At 39.2% G+C, this 19,955-nt stretch overlaps 2 protein-coding genes across 8 annotated transcripts in view; one reads left to right on the top strand and one right to left on the bottom strand.

Moving 5' to 3' along the window:
* The first annotated feature begins 357 nt into the window (after positions 1 to 357).
* Positions 358 to 3,021, top strand: gmnn (geminin DNA replication inhibitor). Its single transcript, XM_028461959.1, has 7 exons — positions 358 to 480; positions 770 to 844; positions 1,573 to 1,674; positions 1,770 to 1,920; positions 2,009 to 2,091; positions 2,500 to 2,610; positions 2,707 to 3,021. The coding sequence occupies exons 2-7, from the start codon at positions 788 to 790 to the stop codon at positions 2,836 to 2,838; spliced, it is 636 nt and encodes a 211-aa protein (XP_028317760.1). The 5' UTR covers positions 358 to 480; positions 770 to 787; the 3' UTR covers positions 2,839 to 3,021.
* Positions 3,022 to 5,908: 2,887 nt separating this feature from the next.
* The window catches only part of ripor2 (RHO family interacting cell polarization regulator 2), a 77,681-nt gene continuing 63,634 nt past the window's right edge, over positions 5,909 to 19,955 (bottom strand). For 5 of the 7 annotated variants that reach the window (XM_028461515.1, XM_028461512.1, XM_028461511.1 and 2 more), the window contains exons 7-22: positions 19,006 to 19,155; positions 18,114 to 18,177; positions 17,478 to 17,521; positions 16,721 to 16,846; positions 16,494 to 16,642; positions 16,147 to 16,276; positions 14,773 to 15,507; positions 13,309 to 13,493; positions 12,013 to 12,175; positions 11,017 to 11,149; positions 10,769 to 10,930; positions 10,454 to 10,648; positions 9,641 to 9,843; positions 9,474 to 9,557; positions 9,297 to 9,387; positions 7,266 to 7,366 (exon numbers count right to left, since the gene is read on the bottom strand). In XM_028461515.1, the coding sequence (XP_028317316.1) occupies positions 7,266 to 7,366; positions 9,297 to 9,387; positions 9,474 to 9,557; positions 9,641 to 9,843; positions 10,454 to 10,648; positions 10,769 to 10,930; positions 11,017 to 11,149; positions 12,013 to 12,175; positions 13,309 to 13,493; positions 14,773 to 15,507; positions 16,147 to 16,276; positions 16,494 to 16,642; positions 16,721 to 16,846; positions 17,478 to 17,521; positions 18,114 to 18,177; positions 19,006 to 19,155 (2,715 nt within the window). Of the gene's footprint in view, positions 7,367 to 9,296; positions 9,388 to 9,473; positions 9,558 to 9,640; positions 9,844 to 10,453; positions 10,649 to 10,768; positions 10,931 to 11,016; positions 11,150 to 12,012; positions 12,176 to 13,308; positions 13,494 to 14,772; positions 15,508 to 16,146; positions 16,277 to 16,493; positions 16,643 to 16,720; positions 16,847 to 17,477; positions 17,522 to 18,113; positions 18,178 to 19,005; positions 19,156 to 19,955 lie in introns of all 7 variants that reach the window. The other 2 variants (XM_028461513.1, XM_028461510.1) reach the window with 2 other exon arrangements.

The raw sequence follows: 19,955 nt of genomic DNA, 5'->3' as shown, positions 1-19,955 counted from the left end.
ACGTTTCAAATATCTACATATGCAGATGAAAGAATATTGTAAATAAGAAGTTTGCACACTTTTGAACTGCAAAATATCTATTATCAGTTTCTCACAAAAAAAACAAACAAAACTAAATTTTTTAAATATCTGCGGTCACAACCATTGACACAGTCTGGTGTATGAAATCAGACACTTGTTAAAAGCGAACACTGTTAGTACGTTTTAGTTTTTTTATTTTTTATTTCAAGTTACATTGGTCTTTTTAGTCCTGGTCCACTTATAATCCGCTGGGTGGCGGTAATGCGACCACTGGATGCCAATCGCCATTAAATAAAAAAATAAAAACCCACGAAGAAGAGAAGCATTTCCGACGTAATGACGTAGTCGGTCATGCTACGTTTTGTCACGTGACGCAATGGGTGGTATTTAACGGTGTGGCGCGGGCTTTCCGTGAAAACGTTGGTGATTACGATACAATAGCGTGTGTGTTTAGCAGAGGTGAGTTGGATCTTGAATTATCTGCGTCACTGTTTTTATTGACTGAAATGTTTCATTAACGTTGAAAAGTTTCCATAACTCTAACTGGTTTCTAGTGAGCGGTTTAACTTTAAGTAACACGGGGGGTTTTTTTTCCCCACGACGTCCGACAATGTATCGGGGAATTAACTGTTAATGAAAACGATAGTTAGCCTTAATAGTTAGCAGCTGCTAGCTAATCTGTGCGACTGCTTTTAATCATTTTCATTGATTTTAAGCGTTCTTACTGATTAAGATGAACTACTTCCAGGTCCTGAAAGAGTAAATCATGAGTCTCCGTGAAGAGCTGAAGCAGAGTCACCCAAAGTCCAATGAGAACATAAAGGTACAACATGTTTCAAGTTAAACATCAAATAATTTTAAGTGAAAATCAGTAGTAAATGACAGACTGTTTTCTAGTAAGTAGTATGGTTATTGGTTAGTAACTTAATCTCTTCATTTGCACCAAATAAACTGTGAATAAGAATTTATTTTTGTACTCTAAATATTAGGAAAACATGCATCAACTTAATATTTTGCATATTTCAGACTTTAAATAAGTGTTCGTGTCCCATTCATGTTTTTGTACCTGTATGAACATAATTGTAATCTGGCAAGTTTAGTTTTTAATCAACTTTCTTTGCACTTTTGCTAAATTTATGACTAACACAACCTTTTTACTCTTAGAGAGTAGACATTATTTGTGGTTTTATGATCTTTTCATAGTTGTTAACGTTTTGTAAAAAAAAATGGATGTAAAAATAACTTTGCAATGTTAAAAACACAAGCCAAACATTAACAAAGTTGGTTTGTTGGCGCCTCAGAAACTTTCCCACGGCTTCTTGGTAATATGTCCCCCCCCCCTCCTCTCACACACTTATGCCTTTCCCATAGTGACAGTGTAACCAAAGTAAAGCGTGTGAAATGATGCTAAGCCTCTGCTGAATAGAGGCTCTGGGAATGAGAACGCAGGTGATGTGTGGTTCCCATGAGATCCAATACTGGGTTTCCAAAAGGCTGTCTTCTACTTTACATGAATGTCAACAAATTACCTTGTAATTTTTTTTCTTTCAGAAGTTTTTCTCATCCTCTCAAAAGACAATGGGACCTCCAAGGCAGTCGTTCACGGTCCTCCAAACTGCAGATGTAAACGTAAATTTAGGGAAGATGGCTCAAGTAAGTTGCAGGATGTTGTTTTGAAATTCAGTGAGTCACCTTTACATGTTCTCACATTGAAATCCCAGAAATGTAAAAATGACTTCTTTGTGCAGAAGGGAAAGGTCAAGCCCAAGCGGAAACATTTGCCGTCGCAGGCGAGCGGCCCAAAGAGAGGCAAAGTAGAAGTCAAAGCCACTCAAACTGATGATGCTTCACACTTAACAGACGGTATCTCTGAGGAAGCCTATGAACTTATGGTAAAAGGTAAGCGAGAGACACTCCACACTGCTGCATTTACCTTTTTTTGACGAGTGTCCCTTAATATATTCATATTTATTTATTTTCTGAATAGAAACGCCCCCTTCTACGTATTGGAAAGAAGTGGCTGAGGAGAGACGACTGGCCTTGTACAATGTTCTTCAGGAGAATGAGAGGGTGAGTTAATCACTAGTGGTGGGCTAATATTTAGCCATGAGTCCAGCTGTTCCCACGCTCCCAACACTCGACCTGAGTTGGCCTCAGTTTCCACGTTGAGTATTCATGAGTACTTTGATTATGGCTTTCAGGAAGGCTGGTTATTTTAAATGTTAAATAATTTCCCTTTAAACTGGAGAAGGAAACTGATAGTCCTGTCTATGTGGTGGGTAAAGCTTCGGCAGCGATAAGCCTGTTGATGCAAACCCTACAATTAACGCTATTGTTGGCTAACTCCAGTATTGGACTTCAACAGCTGTTGTTAATTGCCTCGTAGTAAAGTAACCTTGTGCCTGTGTTTTCCAATTGCTCAAAACTTTGATCTTCACACAGATTTTTATTGTATTTTTTTTTTTTTAAATACTGCAGCTGATTAAAGACATTGAAGCCAGAGATGAACAGATATCAAAACTTCAGAGTGAAAATGAGGAGCTGCAGGAGCTGGCACAGCATGTGCAGTACATGGCTGACATGATTGAGGTAAGTGCTCAAAGCAGGAACTAATGTATGAGGTTAAACATCTACCAGTATATCATATAAAGGCATTTTCTTAAACTTTGTTTCATACTCTTTCAGAGGTTGACTGGAAAGTCTCCCAACAGTCTGGAGGAGCTAAAGGAGATTGCTCTTGATGCAGATAACGATGTTGGAGCGCAGAGTGATGAGGAAGGACTGTCAGACCACTCTGATGCAGAATTTTCCGATTAAAACTATCCACTCCAATGAGCCACAGCTAGTTTTACATACAGGAAGCAACATTGATTTCTCTCTGTACAAAATGTGCTTTGTTTAAACATGTTTTTTTTTTTTTTTTTTTTTTGGACCATTTTGAAGTTAAGCTATTTATTGAGTTTTCACTTAACTGTAAATATCTCCCAAAGGTTAGGTATCTGGAACAAGAACATACTGTATCAAGCAAATAATGCACACTTGTGTATTATTGTCATGGCAGATGTTTATCTTTGCATTTTAAGAATGTTGGTTTTAATTTAAAAATGTTGATTACAATTAGTAAAATAAACATTTTTATAAAATTACTGTATCGTCTTAAATTGCTTTTAGTCTTCTAATCATTGTAAGACTAGTATCATGAATGACTTGTAAGAGGAAAGTAAACTTGGGGCTGCCTGATAATAATGCTAAACAATCAGTTCTCAGTGTAATGCTTGAACATTGCCCTGTTTGTAGTGGTGCAAGGAGAAAAAATGCTGATGAATGCATTAGCTGGTTGATGGTCTTAAAGGGTCAGAATATACAAAACAAGTGCTATGTATATGGTAAGTGTTGCCCTCTAACCTTTACGCCAGATTCTTGTGCTAATTTATCTGTTTCTAAATTTAAACATAAGTCCCTCAAACTGGTTACAACGGATTAACTCAAATGAGTATCATGTGACTTGTGATAAGGCCCTGATTGGACGTCAACTCAATTGATTATTCCCACTACGGTGTGAATTTATCTTCATACCATCTGATGCATAGCCAATACAACAATTTTGGAATGTCCTGAAAAAGAATCTACTGGTGTACTGAGCAACAGACGTCGAACAGGTCGGCCAAGGGTATCAACAGCAGCTGATGACAAACATCCAAAGACAACAGTCAGTGACGTCACTGCCAACCTTCGCAGGGCTGAAAGAAGTACAGCGATGAGCCAAAAAGTTTTGGAACAAAGTTTTATGGACTGATGAGACCAAGATTAACCTCTACCAAAGTATGGAGAAAGAAAGGATCTGCTTATGATCCAAAACACACAAGCTCACCTGTGAAGCATGGTGGAGGTATTGTCATGGCTTGGGCTTGCATGGCTGCGTCTGGAATGGTCTCACTAGTCTTTATTGATGATGTAACTCATGATGGTAGCAGCAGAATGAATTCTGAAGTCTACAAAACCATTTTGTCTGGCAATTTACAGAAACATGCGTCCAAACTAATTGGGAGAAGCTTCATCATGCAACAAAACAATGACCCAAAACACACTGCCAACACAACAAAGGACTTCATCAGGGGGAAAATGGAAGGTCTTAGACTGGCCCAGTCAATCACTGGACCATAACCCAATAGAGCATTTTACCTCCTGAAGGGAGAAACAAACAAGAACTGAAAGAAGCTGCAGTAAAGGCCTGGAAAAGCATTTCAAATGAAGAATGCAACAGTCTGGTGAAGTCAATGGGTCACAGGCTTAATGCAGTTATTGCAAGTAAGGGTTATGCCACCAAATATTAAATGTTATTCACTTTAAGTTAATTTAATGTCTGTTCCAGTACTTATTCTCACTTGAAAAGTGGGTGGGTTCAAACAAAAGGTGCTCTGTCCTGAGTTGTTTAACACATCTAGATGTAAATACCATGAAATAAAAGCTGAAATTCTTAACTCTTGTCTCATATTTACGTTTTGATCTGAAACCCAAATGTCTTCAGTAAACAACAAAACAAAGGAATTGATCTTGCCGTTCCAATTCTTTTGTAGGGAACAAACACTTTACACAAACGGGAATCGTTCCCAAAAATCATTATTACAATAAACGTATATTTAGCTGCTCAGTTTTCAGAGAACTGATTAACACTAGCACAATCTGAGATTATTACTTTTTAACTTTTAGTGTTCACCTACATAATAAAACAACAAACCACAACTTTCATCTAATTATCCAAAAATAAACTTTATTGCAACGTTTGATAAGTAGAGGAAATACTGCTGATCACAGCTGGAAAAAGTAGTATGCAGTCAGTGAGATGAGAACTTAAGGTATAAACAGAACGTTTACCTTTTTTAATAGAGGTGATTCTAAAACCAGCATCACTGTATAGTAAAAAAAAAAAAAAAAGAAATGTGCACAGTTGGCTAACTTTTAACTTCTATTTAGCAGTGATTAGGAAGCAAACGACCTAAAAACTGCATGACAACAGACACTGGATGAGCAGGTGAAGCAGATACTGCACCACAAATACTGTGAGGCTTTCAAAACAAAAGCAACTGTTTTAAATTTGGACCAAGTTTTGCAAAAAAGACGTGTGTAGAAAAAAACACGTTGAGCCTTTAGTATGAATATCAACCATTTACAGTTTATATTACACTTAAAAAAACCAATAAAGTACATTTTTTAAATTTAATTTCATCAATATGGCTTTGGGACTGTGCAGGTTTGACTGAATGTAACATGATCTACAGTAGAAGTCCTGGGTTAGTTTTGCGCACATGTGCTTTTTTATATATATACTGTATTTATATATACCAAAAACGTGTGTTCTCATCAAAATTCAAAAGTTTGATATTCAGAAATACATTCCCTGGAACCAGCGGATATCAAAAGACCTTTTTATAATCAGATTTCCTTTGGTTAGAATAAAACCTTTATCTAATAGTGTCATACTTATAATAAAGATGCTCCATTATCTCAGGAAGCATTTAGGGAACTGGAGGTTGCTATAAGCAAATGTTAAAGCTGATATCCAGAATTTCTGAGAAACGTCTCGATGTCCCGCCCTAAACCGCTCCACTTCCTCCCACTGCTCCTGCCAATCTACCAGAAGCCACACCTCTACTTTTCGCATCGCGAACATAACAAGGTTGCATCGATACAGGTCTATGAGTCAGGTAAAATCATATTTACCCGTTTGCTGTTGTGACACGCTGCCTTGTTTCCGTGCACAGTTCCGCATTCACTTTGATTGACAGTCTCAAAAACAGGAAGTCGAAGCCTATTGGCTGGGCGATCACGGTGCTCGTTTCCATTTGTATAGGGGTCTATATGATGAAGGCGGGACTTATATACATTAATGTATATGAATGACCACCAGCAGTAGACCATAGTAAATGACTAGTTGGGTATTTTTTGCATTTCAAAAGAATCATACATAAACATAGATTTCTCAGAAACTCCTAATATCAGCTTTAATATTCTCCAAAATAATATATCTAGTACAATTTTTTCAAAATAAACTTCAATTAAGAAAAAAGAATCAGTTGCATGTTAGAAACGTAGACAGTAAAAATTCAAATACTGGACCTGAAAACAGAACATAAATATACATGTCATTTACATAACCTAATATCCACTACTACTGTATAGCTTCAAATAATATTAGCCTTACAAGCCATAATTAATAAATAAGGTGAGTTAGCGGATGTGATTTTGTGCTCACGCACCAGACTCAGTAGTAAAGTTATGATGTGAGAAGTTGGATTTAATGTCCTTGGATTGAGTTTTTTTCCTCCCATTTTGCAGCTGAGATGCAAGGAATCAGCTCTTATCTGAGTTTATCGCAATAAAGCACAAAGGCTTTCACTCCTGGTATCAGCTCCGTCCTTCATGGATTTGTGCAGGGAGCCAAAATTTGTGACGCCTCAACTCAGCCCAACAAGTCATCTTCTCCGTACAGGTGATGATGATCTCATCAAAATAGTCTCAGCTGTGTAGCAAAAACGCATTTACAAAAAGAGTGTTTGTGGAATCTGCGTCATCGACGAGGCTCAAAGGATCAAAGCAGACGATAAAAAAAAATGTGCTCCTTGTGTCTGCAAAGTGTAAAGAAATCCCTCGTCGACGGGGAAATTGCACTTATTGAACTGCGAGTATGAAAAGTCTCTGCCTGGAGCTTGTAAACCGGCGTCCACTCCGGCCTCTGTAACAAACAACAATCCCTGAAACTCAAAAGGAACAAACCAGAAAACAGATTTTAAATCACACAGATTGTGCAAAATCTGCCATATTTACATGCATCCCAACAGTGCAAGTCTCAAGAAAGCATAAAATATATTACAGTGATTATACAAAACACCATTATAATTTGCATGATAGCTGATTGGAGAGGATCATGTATCTGTTTTCTGTGCAGTGGTTGTAGACAGAGGTTGTTTTAAAGACGCCCCGCTGGATTTCCAGTCTTTAAGGACAGCTTTTACAAAATGTTCCAGTTTAACTCAAACTGGTCAGCCTGGCTCAGGAAGCAGAGAGGAGGGAGACGACGGGGGAAAAGCAGAGCCTGTTTGTAAATACCAAGGGAAGGCTGTGTGTGACAGAACAGTTAATGCAGCAGATTGATAAATAACTCAATCAGAGTGTGAGGCGGGGGATGGTGGTGGCAGTGGGGTCCTCATAGGAGTGCAGTTGATTGTTTAGAAGCAGCGCGGCGGTTAAAAGGCAGTCGTGACGGCGATTCCTCGACGCATTCCCAGTCGGATCATTTGTCCCGGTACCGTGTCCAACTGCTCGTATGCCAGCCGGCCCTCCTCACCTGCAACATAACATCAAAGTGTTAATGTCATTTATTCAGGCAACTGTTCCTCAGGAAATCCACTTTGATCTCCTACATGTGTCGACTGACAATTGCCTGTCTTCGTCAGAGGCGTCTGCTTGTGGCTTTGATGTTTCCTTTGAAGATTCCTTGACTTTGACGTAATAATTCCAGCAAGATTAAGAATAGGTTAAGGTTTCATCCATTCAGACAAAAGACAAATAGAATCTTGCTGGCATTATTACGTGGAAGTCAATAAAACTTCAAAGTAAACATCAAAGCATGTCAAGCTCAAAGCCCGGGGACCAAATCCAACCCTTTAGAACAGGGCTATTCAACTACACTTTGCTGTGGGCCATACTGTCAGGAGGCTATGGTTTGTGGGCCGTACATTCCTGGTACAGTTGCTCTGAACTGACAAAGCACCATCACATTTTCAATATTTTTATTGAACTCCTTCAATTCTATAAACAGCACCAGTTGGCTAGTTGTACAAGTAATAAAAAATACAAGCAGCTTCAAGTTTAATTAAATATTAATGACAGCACCTGCTGGTTAGAAGGTGCAATAAATAAATAAACTGAAAAACATGACTCATTTCTGGTTTCATTAAATTACAGTGAGAGCATCTTCTGGCTTTTTGTGGAAGAAATTGAAAAAAAAAACAACAACCCAACAACAACAACAACAACAACATAACTGGCTTTAGGTTTAACTTAAAAAAAGCTTTCATTTTTTAAATTTTTTTTTAAAAAGGGCACAATCACGAAATCACACACCTGCTAGCTTTCTGTGCTAGAAATAATAAAAAAACAACAACTGAAATACATGATTAGCTTCTGGTTTACATAACAGCAACAGCACCAGTTTGCTTTTTGTACAAGTAATAAACACAAGCAGCTTCAAGTTTAATTAAATAATAATCACAGCACCTGCTGGTTAAAAGGTGCAAGAAATAAGGAAACTGAAAATGTCTGTGGCTAAAACATCCACCCGACAGAGGAATTCCCTTAATAGAAGATATTACCTGTTGTTTCACCTCATCAACAACGGCATTTATGCATTCTTTCAACGTTTCTGCATCGATAAATGACTGTTTCTTTTTCGTGAGTATCCATTCTACTCGGAGAGGAGCTATGGTTGCTTTCTGCTGCAGCGTGCAAGTGTTTCCAGTTTGGTCTGCTGAGCATCTGAACCCGGTGGATAGTTGCTGAACTGTCCATTTTTGGCGTCAATGTTCCGTCGCTTTTCCTTTGAATATGCCATGCCTGCTGTTTATCTGAAGCGCCTTTCCATAAGCGCTGTAAGCAGCACTTCCAGAAAACGTCACAAAGTGCCGCAAACGGTCGCAAAGCGCCGTGAAGTGTCACAAAGCCGTGTGTGTACAGTTTTTAGCGGACATTAAACAATTTATTCACCAACTGTGGATAGATGGGTGGTTGAGTTTGAAGAGTGGGTCGGTTTTGGCTCCTGGGCCGCCAGTTGAATAGCTCTGCTTTTAGAAGATTAGAGCATCCCATTTGACCCAAAGCAGAAGGTAAAAAAAAAAGTCAGAGCAACCAACTCATTCAGTTGTAGATATCTCAGCTAAGCTAGATATCACCAAAATATTACACAAATTCAATGAAATTGTTGATAGAACTTTCAATTTTTCAAGAAATCTTGCAATTTTCTTCCAATTATTCCACAAATTTTCCCCAAATTACATCAAAATTGACCACAAACTCTACAAAATGTAAAGTCAAGAGCCAAACAAACACAATTTTTATCATTTATTTATACGTGGGAGTGCAAACCAGACCACAATAATGTTCAAGTTACTCTCTTTCCTGCCTAAAATCTGTGCTCCACTTAAGATAAACTGCTCCATATTTGGCCCCTGAATTAAAATGAGTTTGACACTCCTGGTATATCTGATTGAACTAGTTACCAAATGTGAGCAGCGTCTCGATGGCGACATGGCGGAGCTCCTCATCAGCGGAGTCACACAGTGCAATCACAGCCCTGATGCTCTCCACTGCCTACAAACACACACACAGGGAGGTTATGTGAAGAAGTAAATCAAAAATTCTATGATCTTAATGTTTCAGATGTGCTTGTCACTCACCTGGAGACAGCTGAGAGCGGCACAGGCCGACCTCTGACTCTGACCCCCACCCTCTGACAGTGCTTGGGTGTAGCATTCAACCGCCTGCAGGCCCAAAACCACAAACATTCAAATGTGACCTTGCATTAAAGCAACTCACTTTTTCTGTTTGCTTTAGCGCCGCTCACCCTGGCTCTGAAGTGTTTGTTCGAAGCCCCAGATGAGAGGTATTCTGCTGCTGCTTTGTTGACCTGTGGGTCGTCTGCAGTCAGCAGGGACGACAAAGCCTTCAGGGTGCTGCGTTTAGGCCACAGAGACGATAAAGGCACCTCGGCTAGCTCCAACAGACACTGGGAGTGATCCCCACTAGACAGGACCCCAGCAAACACCTCTGAGGGAGAGACCAACAGACAACAGAGTCAACATTTTGCATTTTTTTGCAGTCATATTTATAGGTGACATGCACGATGGCAGATTCAGCTTCTGCTTAATCTGTACATGAGACTTCCCCTTCAGCGATTTACAGTTTTAAAAATTATATTTTTTTATTTCAACTTTATTTGCAAATGGTATTTCATTAAAAATGTTTATTCAACATATGGCTTATTAGTTAAAAAAAATCAAAACAAAATCACAAATACGTTTCCTTTTGTTTGTTTTTGCTTTTAAAAAACATTCAAAATTTTCACAAAAGCAGCAATAAGTAAAAATACGGACACGCCGGCTTGAAACACATTGTTGCAATCAAAACAAGTAACAAGATTATTGTTTATTTTTTTGCTATTTACAAAATTTGGGAATGGCAAATAAATAAAAAAAATCAAATAAATACATTTTGCAGTTTAAACAAAAATTCGGTGTTTTTGTTCAACACAGTTCAGCTCAGAACTCATGCTATATGATCAATGGCTCTCTCTCCTGCATGAAGGTAAAAAAAACTAAACTTTCTTTTTTGTTTGGAAATGTAAAACTAGTGTCCCAGTATCACCAGTTTAATATACCTTCTCTTGCCAGGTGCAGCAGGTGCATCTCCATGTCCTGAATGTCATGCTGCACGATGTAGCTTTGGAACTGAAACACGGTCAGGACGTCCTGACAGAGAGACTCAGCAGCAGGAGGAGGAGGAGGAGGAGGAGGACTGCATGCAGCCATCAGGTCGGATCTGTCCACCATCTCACCCACAACCGCACCAATCACTGCAGAAGAAAGTGTTCATTTTGAAATTGCAATGGAAATCCATAACATACTGTATGAGTTCTGCAGGCTGCATCAAAAGCCCAGAAATCTGTTCAAACAAAATGGAGACACATCCTGACCTATGTCAGCGCTGTGTGGGTGTCTCTCCTCCAGCACTGCTGTGTAGCGCTGGTTCATGTGTTCGAACACTCTGTCCAGTGTGGTGTGGAAAAGCCCGGCGGACCCGCTGCAGTCTGACCACAGGGTCATCATCTGAGGGCGATCGGCCAGGCTCGGAAGGACTGGGAGGACAGGAAGTGCATGGGCGGAGGCTCAATCGCTGCTTTTGTGAATTCATAAAGCATTTCAAAAAATGTCTGTTACTCACCGTCAGCAGCACATGTAACAGATCCCAGTGTGTCCACACTGAGCTCAGATAATTCCTCTAACAGCTGGACCTGCCCAGACATTTTCAAGAGGACACTTTGGCGTTGCCACGCTACAACGCCACTCGTCAACATCTGTAATAGAAGCAGGAAACGACATGTTAACAGATGGTTGGAGTGTAAGTTTTATTGCAGGATTACAAAATTATACGTACACAAAGATGACCAGCTGTGATGTTGGGGTCAATTAGAATTACATCTTCAATTATCCTTGTTCAATTACAACTCCATTACGATTACGGTGACCGGTATTTTTTCCAGTTGCAATTACAATGATTATTTTCCCCCTAAAAGTCAATTACAATTACATTCTCAATTACTAAGGTTCAATTACAATTAATCACAATCACTGAGCCTGAAATAAATAACATCTTTAAAACGTAACCTTCGTCTTGTTAGCTTTCTGTTAGCATCTCTTATGATAACGGATCAGTTTGACCCATGTCTTAGGTCAGCTGTAAAATACACAAAAAAATATTATCCATCATCTAATTTGTTTCTCATTTCTTGGTTACATTGTTAGGATTCCTAATCAATGAAAATATTGATTTTTATATTTTTGGTGTGGGCGTCTGAGCCTTTTTTCTGTCAGTATACCCCTAGATTTCTTTATTTTTTTTTTTAATGGTAAAATGATCATGAAGAATCACTGACAGGTTGTGGGAAAAGTTGATATGAAACATATTATGATAATTGTTAACTAATGTATGTGTAAGACATAGAACTGTAACACGGTTCCACAGTTTTGCGTTTCATCAAATTGTAATTGACCGTTTTTATAAAATGTCTATGCCAATTACAAATACAAAGTCAATTATCTGAACTCAGTTACAATTAAATGTAACAGCAACCGATTTTTACAATTACAATTATGTCATAATTGTGATTATTTATCAATTATAATTGACCCCAACTCTGGTGGTGATTTGAGGCTCCACCTGTATGAGATGATTACAGTACTGAAGGTGGATGACGATGGCCACGTCCAGGTTCTCGTTCCCAGTGGTAAGTGGGAGTGGACTTCCTGCCACGCTGTTTCCAACTCCTGTGTCTTCAGTCAGAGCTTCACTCAGGTGTCCTCTAGCATCTGGATGCTGCGCCCTGCACATGTAATGTAATGCACACAGGTCACCACAGAGAGGCAGCACACGCACACCAACTACAGTGAAGTGTTGCTTTAAGGCAGTAAAGCTTCCTCTCTGGTCCACTGAGCAGTTTTAATGCATTCACTGATGGAAAAAAAAAAAAAAAAAAGGCAAGTAAACAAAAAGTGCAATGTTTTTCTGTTTATATCGGAAATGTTTTTCCTTCTTTCTGAATTAATCAGATACATTTTTATTGGGAATATTTTTTGGTTTTTCTGAACTTCCTCTATACACTTATCTCAACAATTCAGAAAAAACGTAGATATTTCTTATAAAAACAGAAAAACACGGCCAATATTTTTTTCATTCACTTATTTTTATCTCATCAATTCCAAAAAACTGAAAGTTTTTTTCTTCTTCAGTGAATGCAAAAAGCTTCCGTACAGATCAACTCAACGTGTGAAGAGAAATGCTGTTCGATGACATGAAAATAAGTAAATAAACAAAAATTGCAATGTTTTGATATGAAATGTTCGTCTGCATTTCTGAATTGATGAGATAAGTGTTTATAGGGAATTTTTTTCTGAATTAAAGCTGCACTACCTGAATCTTGAACCATGACAGAGGGGCATGGCTGAATTCAAACCATAAATCCCATCCCCCACACTGATAATCCCTCCCAGTCTCCTCCTCACACGGGAAATCGTGCATGAGAGCTGAACGTGCACTTCCAGTAAAACACGTCGCCACGCAAAAGGATTCACACAAAATATAGGAAAATGGAACAGTAGATTACCTGTCTAGAAGGAAAACAGCCACTTGCGCATCTAAAGTTAGTCCAAGACTGACAACAAGTTTACACTGTGCACGCGCTTCACTATATATCACGGTAGCCAATGAGGAGGCTCCTTCGTGGGCTCTGCCCCACCTTCCTTTCTCTAAATCCTGTGATTGGAGCTGGAGGGGGTAACCGCCAAGACTTTGTCATCCGGGGTTTTGTTAACTAAAATACTTCATTATACTGTATACTTATCAATCAAGTTTTTTTCTTCTTCAGTAAATGCAATTTAGTTTCCGTCCAAAAAAACTCATCAATCTGTGAAAAAAAAAAACAAACTGTTCGATATACTTCAAGTTGTGTCGACTGACCCGATCTTCTCTCCTTCTGTATCAAAAAGCGGCGACCTCTGAGGGGGAATGCTCAGCACCACGTTATCGTCTCCAGTATCCTCATCGTCAAAGTCCGACGTGTTCAGGAAGTCAAAACTCTCCAGGGCGCTCTCCACGGTCAGGCTGAGGCTGGACGATCGACTCCTGTGACCAGGAAGACGACACTGTGGGGGAAAAAAAACAGGCCATTTAAATCCCCAAAAACCTGATGTAAAAACTTGAATGGATTTCATGTATGAATCAAAAGCTTTGATCAGTAAACAGGAAACTCTCACCAACTCATTGTGATTGTTTATTGTGTTATAATGAGTTTACATTTTTAGCTCAACCTCAACTCATTTACTTTTGCTTTAACAAACCATATCTAAAGTCTCTTATTAAACCCATTATTCTTATTATCAATAATTATCAAATGGTGCAAAAAATGTTTAAGGCAAAAAATAATTTACTAGCAGCAAATATTCGAGAAAAGGTTTATACAAAAAGAAGAACATTATAATTTAAGGGGGCTATTTAAAATTGTATTTTGGTATATTTTGACTGAATTTGCATTTTGGAAATCATTTGTAAGATTTTGTAGGGTGAAATGAAGTGTTTTTGTTGTTAATTGTTACGATGAGAAGCTAGCTAATTAACAACCAAGGGATATATGGATTAAATCCTCCTCTTTGAAAATGTAAACTGAATTGCAAAATTGTGTTGATAATCTTTTAGTTTTCTTAGTTTCTTATGATATTCTGTTTACATGTTTGAAATAAAAATAAAATCAAATCCAATTTAATCTAAAATAAAACAAAAATAAATAAAAATACATGAAATGTTTTTAGGGCTCCTGTTTTGAAGCCCTAAGAGGGACTTTAAAATTTAAAGTTTTTATTTAAACTTTATTTGCAAATGGCATTTCCCTTAAATGTGGAATTCATTTTCAAGAGAGACCTGCTGAAAATGTATAAATGACAAAATAAAATGTAATAGGCAGTAAATTATATTTTATTTACTCCTATACAATTAATGGTGGCTGCACTTATCAACTGTAACATGAATAAAATATGGCTATTAGTTGAAAAAAAAAAAAAAATCACTAATATTTTTCCTTTAGTTTTTTCTTTCATAAAATGTTAAACATTTTCAGAGAACTTATATTAGATAGCAACAATAAGGAAAAATAAGGACACACATGGCTTGAAAGACCATCTGTTGCAATTAAAACAAGTAACAAGATTTATGTTTATTAATCTAATCTAATTTAATCTAAAATCAAACAAAAATAAATCAAATTAAATCGATGAAAACTTGTTTCTTCAAAAAAACTTCATAAACCATCTGTTGTTCTGAAATAGGAGTGCTTTAAAAATAAAGTTTGCCAGACTGCTCATTTTACGCCCAATAATTCTAATCATCTTTTTTGAGCTGAAAAACCCTCAGAAGAAAATGATGAGTCACCCTAAGCAGGTCCTCCAGTCGCATCACTTCCTGTTCCAGGTCCTGCAGCTCTCTGCAGCGGTGTGTTAGTGACTCCAGTCTCATCAGAAGGCTGTGGATGGCCTCCTCCAGGCTGCTCTCCAGGAAGGCTCTGCTTCCCTCTCCAGCCCAGCTCAGGCTCCCCCCACCCTCTGTGGCGCTTCCGGCGGGTGACGCGTCTTCAGACGACGTCAGCCTTTTCACCAGCTGCTTGGTCAGACTGCCCGCCTCCTCTGTGTCCAGCTCCACGGGCTTCAGTTCATCGGCTTGGTCGAGGAAAACATCCTCAGGGGCCACTGTGGACAGTTGTCCATCTGAACACAAGGACGGAGCAGCTGAGCCACAGTTGGAGCTGGAGTTTCGCTGGGACTCGGTGCGCTCCCACTCTGAATCTTCCACCACTTCACCTTCATCGCTGGCGAGGCTGGCGCTCGTTCTGCTGCAGCTCTCCCCATCCTCTTCATACTCCTCCTCTTCCTCCTCCATGTGCTCCTCTGCAATAGAGTCCTCCCTTGTTGGGAGTGTGTGTGTGAGTAACTGCTCCATTTCTGGAGGAGTGACGGTGATCTCGGGGTTGGATTGGCCTGCGGAGCAGAAGCTGGGTGCGGGACTCGGGCTGGGCGTAGAACCAGAGGTGTCGGAGAACGTGAAGGACAGACGCTTGCATTCGGCTAAGCCACAGCCGCCATTCTCAAAGACGTCATCTGGTAAAGTGGACTGGAATCAGAAAGGCTGAAGTCAATACTCCAATCGATCATCCTAAAATTGCACAGCAACAACTATAGCTATAACACCTTGATGGATGTTCAGCCAGAATAAAGTATGTCATGCAAAACAACATGCACCAAAAAAGCCACACGCAGCTTCCATGCCTCATGGAAAGCGGCTGCACAAACTCTGTGTTTGTCCAGCAAAGCGAACACACAGTGTCGGGTTAGGAGGGTCTGGAGGGGCCACAGGACACTCACATACACCTCCAGACTGGATTTGGGGCGTGGCCGGAGTGAGGCCAGGTCCCCGAACGAACGACTGCGCCTGAGCTTCTCCAGCAGGGAGTCACGGAGCATGTGCAGGAAGGAGAAGCGCTGGCGCTCCATGGGACGGGGCTGCCACTTCTTAGCACAATGCACATATGGGGGGTGGGGTGTTGAGTGTTCAAGCCAGGGTGAGCGAGTGAGATACGGAAGGAATGGGAGTGAGGGTAAAGGGTTTAATGTGGAGATGCAGAGAGGAAATGGGTGAGGGTTAGTTGAAGGGTGGTGCTTTGCTTGATTATGAAAAGCATGATGCAATATGAAACTCTACAATGTTGCAGCTCAGATGGAAGATGAGAAACAGATCAAATGAAGGACTTACAAAGAAAGAGGTGTCCTGGAAAGTGGGCGTGTCCGGGGTGCCGTGGCTGTAGACGGACACTCGTCTCTGAAGAGCCGTGGCTTTGCTCACATTCCCAGACGACAGAGTCAAATCCTCCACATCAAAGGGGCTGAAGAAAAAACAAACTCGCCACTATTAGATCACTTTAGCATTTAGCAACATTTCCTGTTGGTAAAATCACTTATTTTCAAATTTACACATAAGAAAACCTCACACATAGGTCCAGTGTTTGTGTTACTCTTTAGAGTATATGATATGGATTTATTGTTGGGAGTTCATTCATTAATGGTGACGTTGATTAGTGAAAGTAAATAGCTTCTACTTACTACCACGTAACCTCCAGATTGAGCTTGATGGTTCCCAAATCATTGACGTCCACAGCCACCACCTGAGGCATGGCCGTAAACAGCTCCTTGGTTTCACAGATGACGCTGCCCACCAGCATGTGAGTGGCCAAACCTTTCAGCTCCGTCACCTGATGAACCCAAACGTCCTTTAATGACATCAAATCTAAGATGTCTTTTAAAGTGACGCTTTGGACGTTTCACAGTACCTTGATGTTTATCAGGTCAGTGATGAGTGGCATGAAAACCATTTCTTCTCCATCCCAGCTTTGTCTGGAGTTCACCTCAATCCTTCCCTTTAACTTCCACCTCTGACGCCCATAGCGCATAAAAATCTGTAAGAGCGGGAAAAAAATAATCAGGATGGAAAAAGCTTTGAAAGTCTGAAACCATCCTTTAAAACAAAAGAGGCTTTAAGAGATCAGAGAATGAATAGTACTGTTTGGTAAATGTATCTAACAAGGCAACAAAATGTTGCTAAATCACAGATGGGCAACTTTTATTACAGCGGGGGCCACGAAAATGTGTTTGTCTGATCCGAGGGTCACATCACCAAAAGTCATGTAAGGATTCAGAATCATGACCAATCTGAGCATTAACACAGGAAAGAACAAAGGGTTTGTGTGTTTTTCTTGTTGTTTTATATATATATATATTTATTGTATATATATATATATTTTTTTTTTCCTCTCATCCTGTGTATTTTCTATTGTTGTTTTGTGTTATGAGTCATTTTGTGTATTTTCATTTTTTCATTTTGTGTTTTTGGAGTCATTTTTTGTGTCCTTTTATGCATTTTTTTTTTTGTATTTATAATGGTTTTAATGGTGAGCAAGGACTCATTTTGTTTATTTTATGCTATGTATTTCTCTGTCCTTTTGTGTGTGTGTGTGTTTTTTGAGTCAATTTCTATATTTCTACTACATTACAGCAGTCGCAAAAGCAGGCAAGTGAACGGTAACTTGCCTCATATTGGTCACCAGGACAGAGTCGGGCAAATCCAGCCAAACCTGTGACAGAAAAGAGAAAAGTTCATTGTTTTATTGAATAGATTAAAAAAATCTAAAGTGAAACAGGTTTATACTTTGACAGCAGATTATAAAATATGCTTTGGGTTGTTAAACTGTTCCATATCTTCAAACTAACTAAAAAAGCCACAAACTGTTTATAGAATCATTCTGGAATGAGACTAAAGTTGATATGAAGTTATTAATAACTAAAATCTAAATACAGTAATCTGAAATCTTACAGGATATTAGTCAATGTGGGTTTGTTCTTCTCATATACATTGAGTTGTTTATTGTTATGCTATAAATTGTGAAAAGTAGGGGTCCCCCAGCTATGAACAATTACACGTAAGATAGAATGAAATACTCTACATATGATTCTGCATGCATTTTTAAAACCTGTTAATAGAGTAAAATTTCCAAACATTTTCCTAATTGCTCAACAGTCACATATGCTAAACATAAACATACTGGAAATACAAACTGCTTCCTCGAGGTATTTGTGCGTATATACGAGGACCAAGCCTCTCATATATATACACACTTACATAAACTCCTTTTCTTCTGCGTGGATTTCCTGTCATCTGCACCTCACCTTTCATTTTAATATGAAACTCCCCCAGCAGGTTCTCCAGCTCGCTCTCGAGTGTGCTCATGTTCTGTAACACACAGAAACGCGGATCTCAAAAACAGCCGCCAATCACCATGCAAATGACAAGAGTAATCAAGTTTTCTCTTGAGGCTTTGACAATGTCAGTCAATGGAGGAAGATGGTCATCACAATGACAGGCTATGACAGGGGTTTGGGATTTAAAGGTCAACCTGACAGTATCTGATGATGTCAGCAGTAATCCGTATCTGATGTCTACATTAGGTTTATGTAGGTATTATTCAGTGAGACCCACTGTTTAAAGCAGGTTGTTGTGTGTTTGTGGATGTCTAGTATATATAGTTTTACTATGATCTTGGAGAAATGACAAAATGACAGTCTCAGTCCATCCGTTCATTGTCTAGACTAAATGAATCCACACTGGCTCATGTGATCCTGAGGTTATCCCCACTAAAAGCCTAAACACAGGTAAGGGCTAGAGCTCATGGGTGTCACTGAACTTTTACCGTTCTCTTTTTCTCATCTTGAATCTTTTGATGGGTCTTTGAGAGTGTTCACTTTACTTTTCAATTGTTCTTGGTATTGGAGGAAACAGAAGCTATTCTGGGATGTTTTTCTACTTTAATCATACTCAAGGATCTTCTGTTGTTTTAGAGGCTAACTTTGCTTGATATTCGTATCCTTGTGTCTTGTAATTATGGACTGTATGATTTTTTTAAAGTAACCGACCTGTTTGGTTAAAACCAAACAAAAGCCGACCTGGGATGATTGTGATCGTGTACTCATCAGCCGAGAGCTCCACAAATAAGATGTAACATGGATAAAGCAGTCAAAACAGTAAGACTGCTAACTGTATTAGCTGCAACTAACTCATTACCTCAGTGTATTCCTTGTACCGCCGGTTGACCTCAGCAATGCTCTCTTTGGTGCCTTTGGTTGAAGGAGAGGAGGAGAAGGCCTGCTTCATCCGGATGGCACCTTCCCTCAGTCGGCTCTGAATGCAGAAGGCCTCGTACAGCTCGTCCAACTGAACACACACACAAACGGTCCAGACCTTTTAATCACAAACCCTTACTCTCAAACCGAAACGCTCATAAACACACACAAATGCAACCGACATCTGATGCTCTCTATTCAAAACATGGAAACAAATTAATGAGAGGAAAACAAACTTTACCATGCTAAGATTTACCAGAGAGAAAGGCTGCGAAGATATAGAAGACCCTAGGTTCCCAAAGTGGGGTACAAGTAGGCAAATTGTAACGAGGGTGCGTGAATAAAAATAAAAAACAGTGTGACAAACTTGGAAAATTAGAATATAAATAGTGTAGCAGTCAGGAGCCTCCATGCATTGCCACAAATTACACATTGGCGTCTGCAAGACTGCCCTCTACTGGTGACAGAGAAACAATCTCATCAACAAAAAGCTAATATGGCGAGACATTGCTTTGCGCTAGCTAAATGTAGTGTCGAGACCTTGATGCCCTTTGCTGCCACGTACTTGTGTGAAAGTGGATTTTCAGCTTTGACAAACATGAAAACAAAATACAGAAAATGACTTTGCATGGAGAACGATTTAGGACTCAGACTCTGTGCAAACACTGCAAAGTTATGTGCATCCTCTCAACCTCACCCTTCTCATTAAAGCCGTAACGAGTGATGAATATGTTGTATTACTGCTATATGTTCAATCACCAAATGTTTGGTAGATTTATTTTTCCAAAATAAAAGAGATTTGTTTCCCACTGAAAATACCAGTAGGCTAATTATTTAAATAAAGCGAGCTACAAATCTGAATAAGATAAGAATTATTATATTTTGTTCCTC

Source organism: Gouania willdenowi, chromosome 11 (genome assembly GCF_900634775.1).
Source record: "Gouania willdenowi chromosome 11, fGouWil2.1, whole genome shotgun sequence".
Classification (NCBI taxonomy): Eukaryota; Metazoa; Chordata; class Actinopteri; order Blenniiformes; family Gobiesocidae; genus Gouania; species Gouania willdenowi.
Note: the sequence above shows the minus strand (reverse complement) of the source record. Positions and strands in the feature narration are given on the sequence as shown.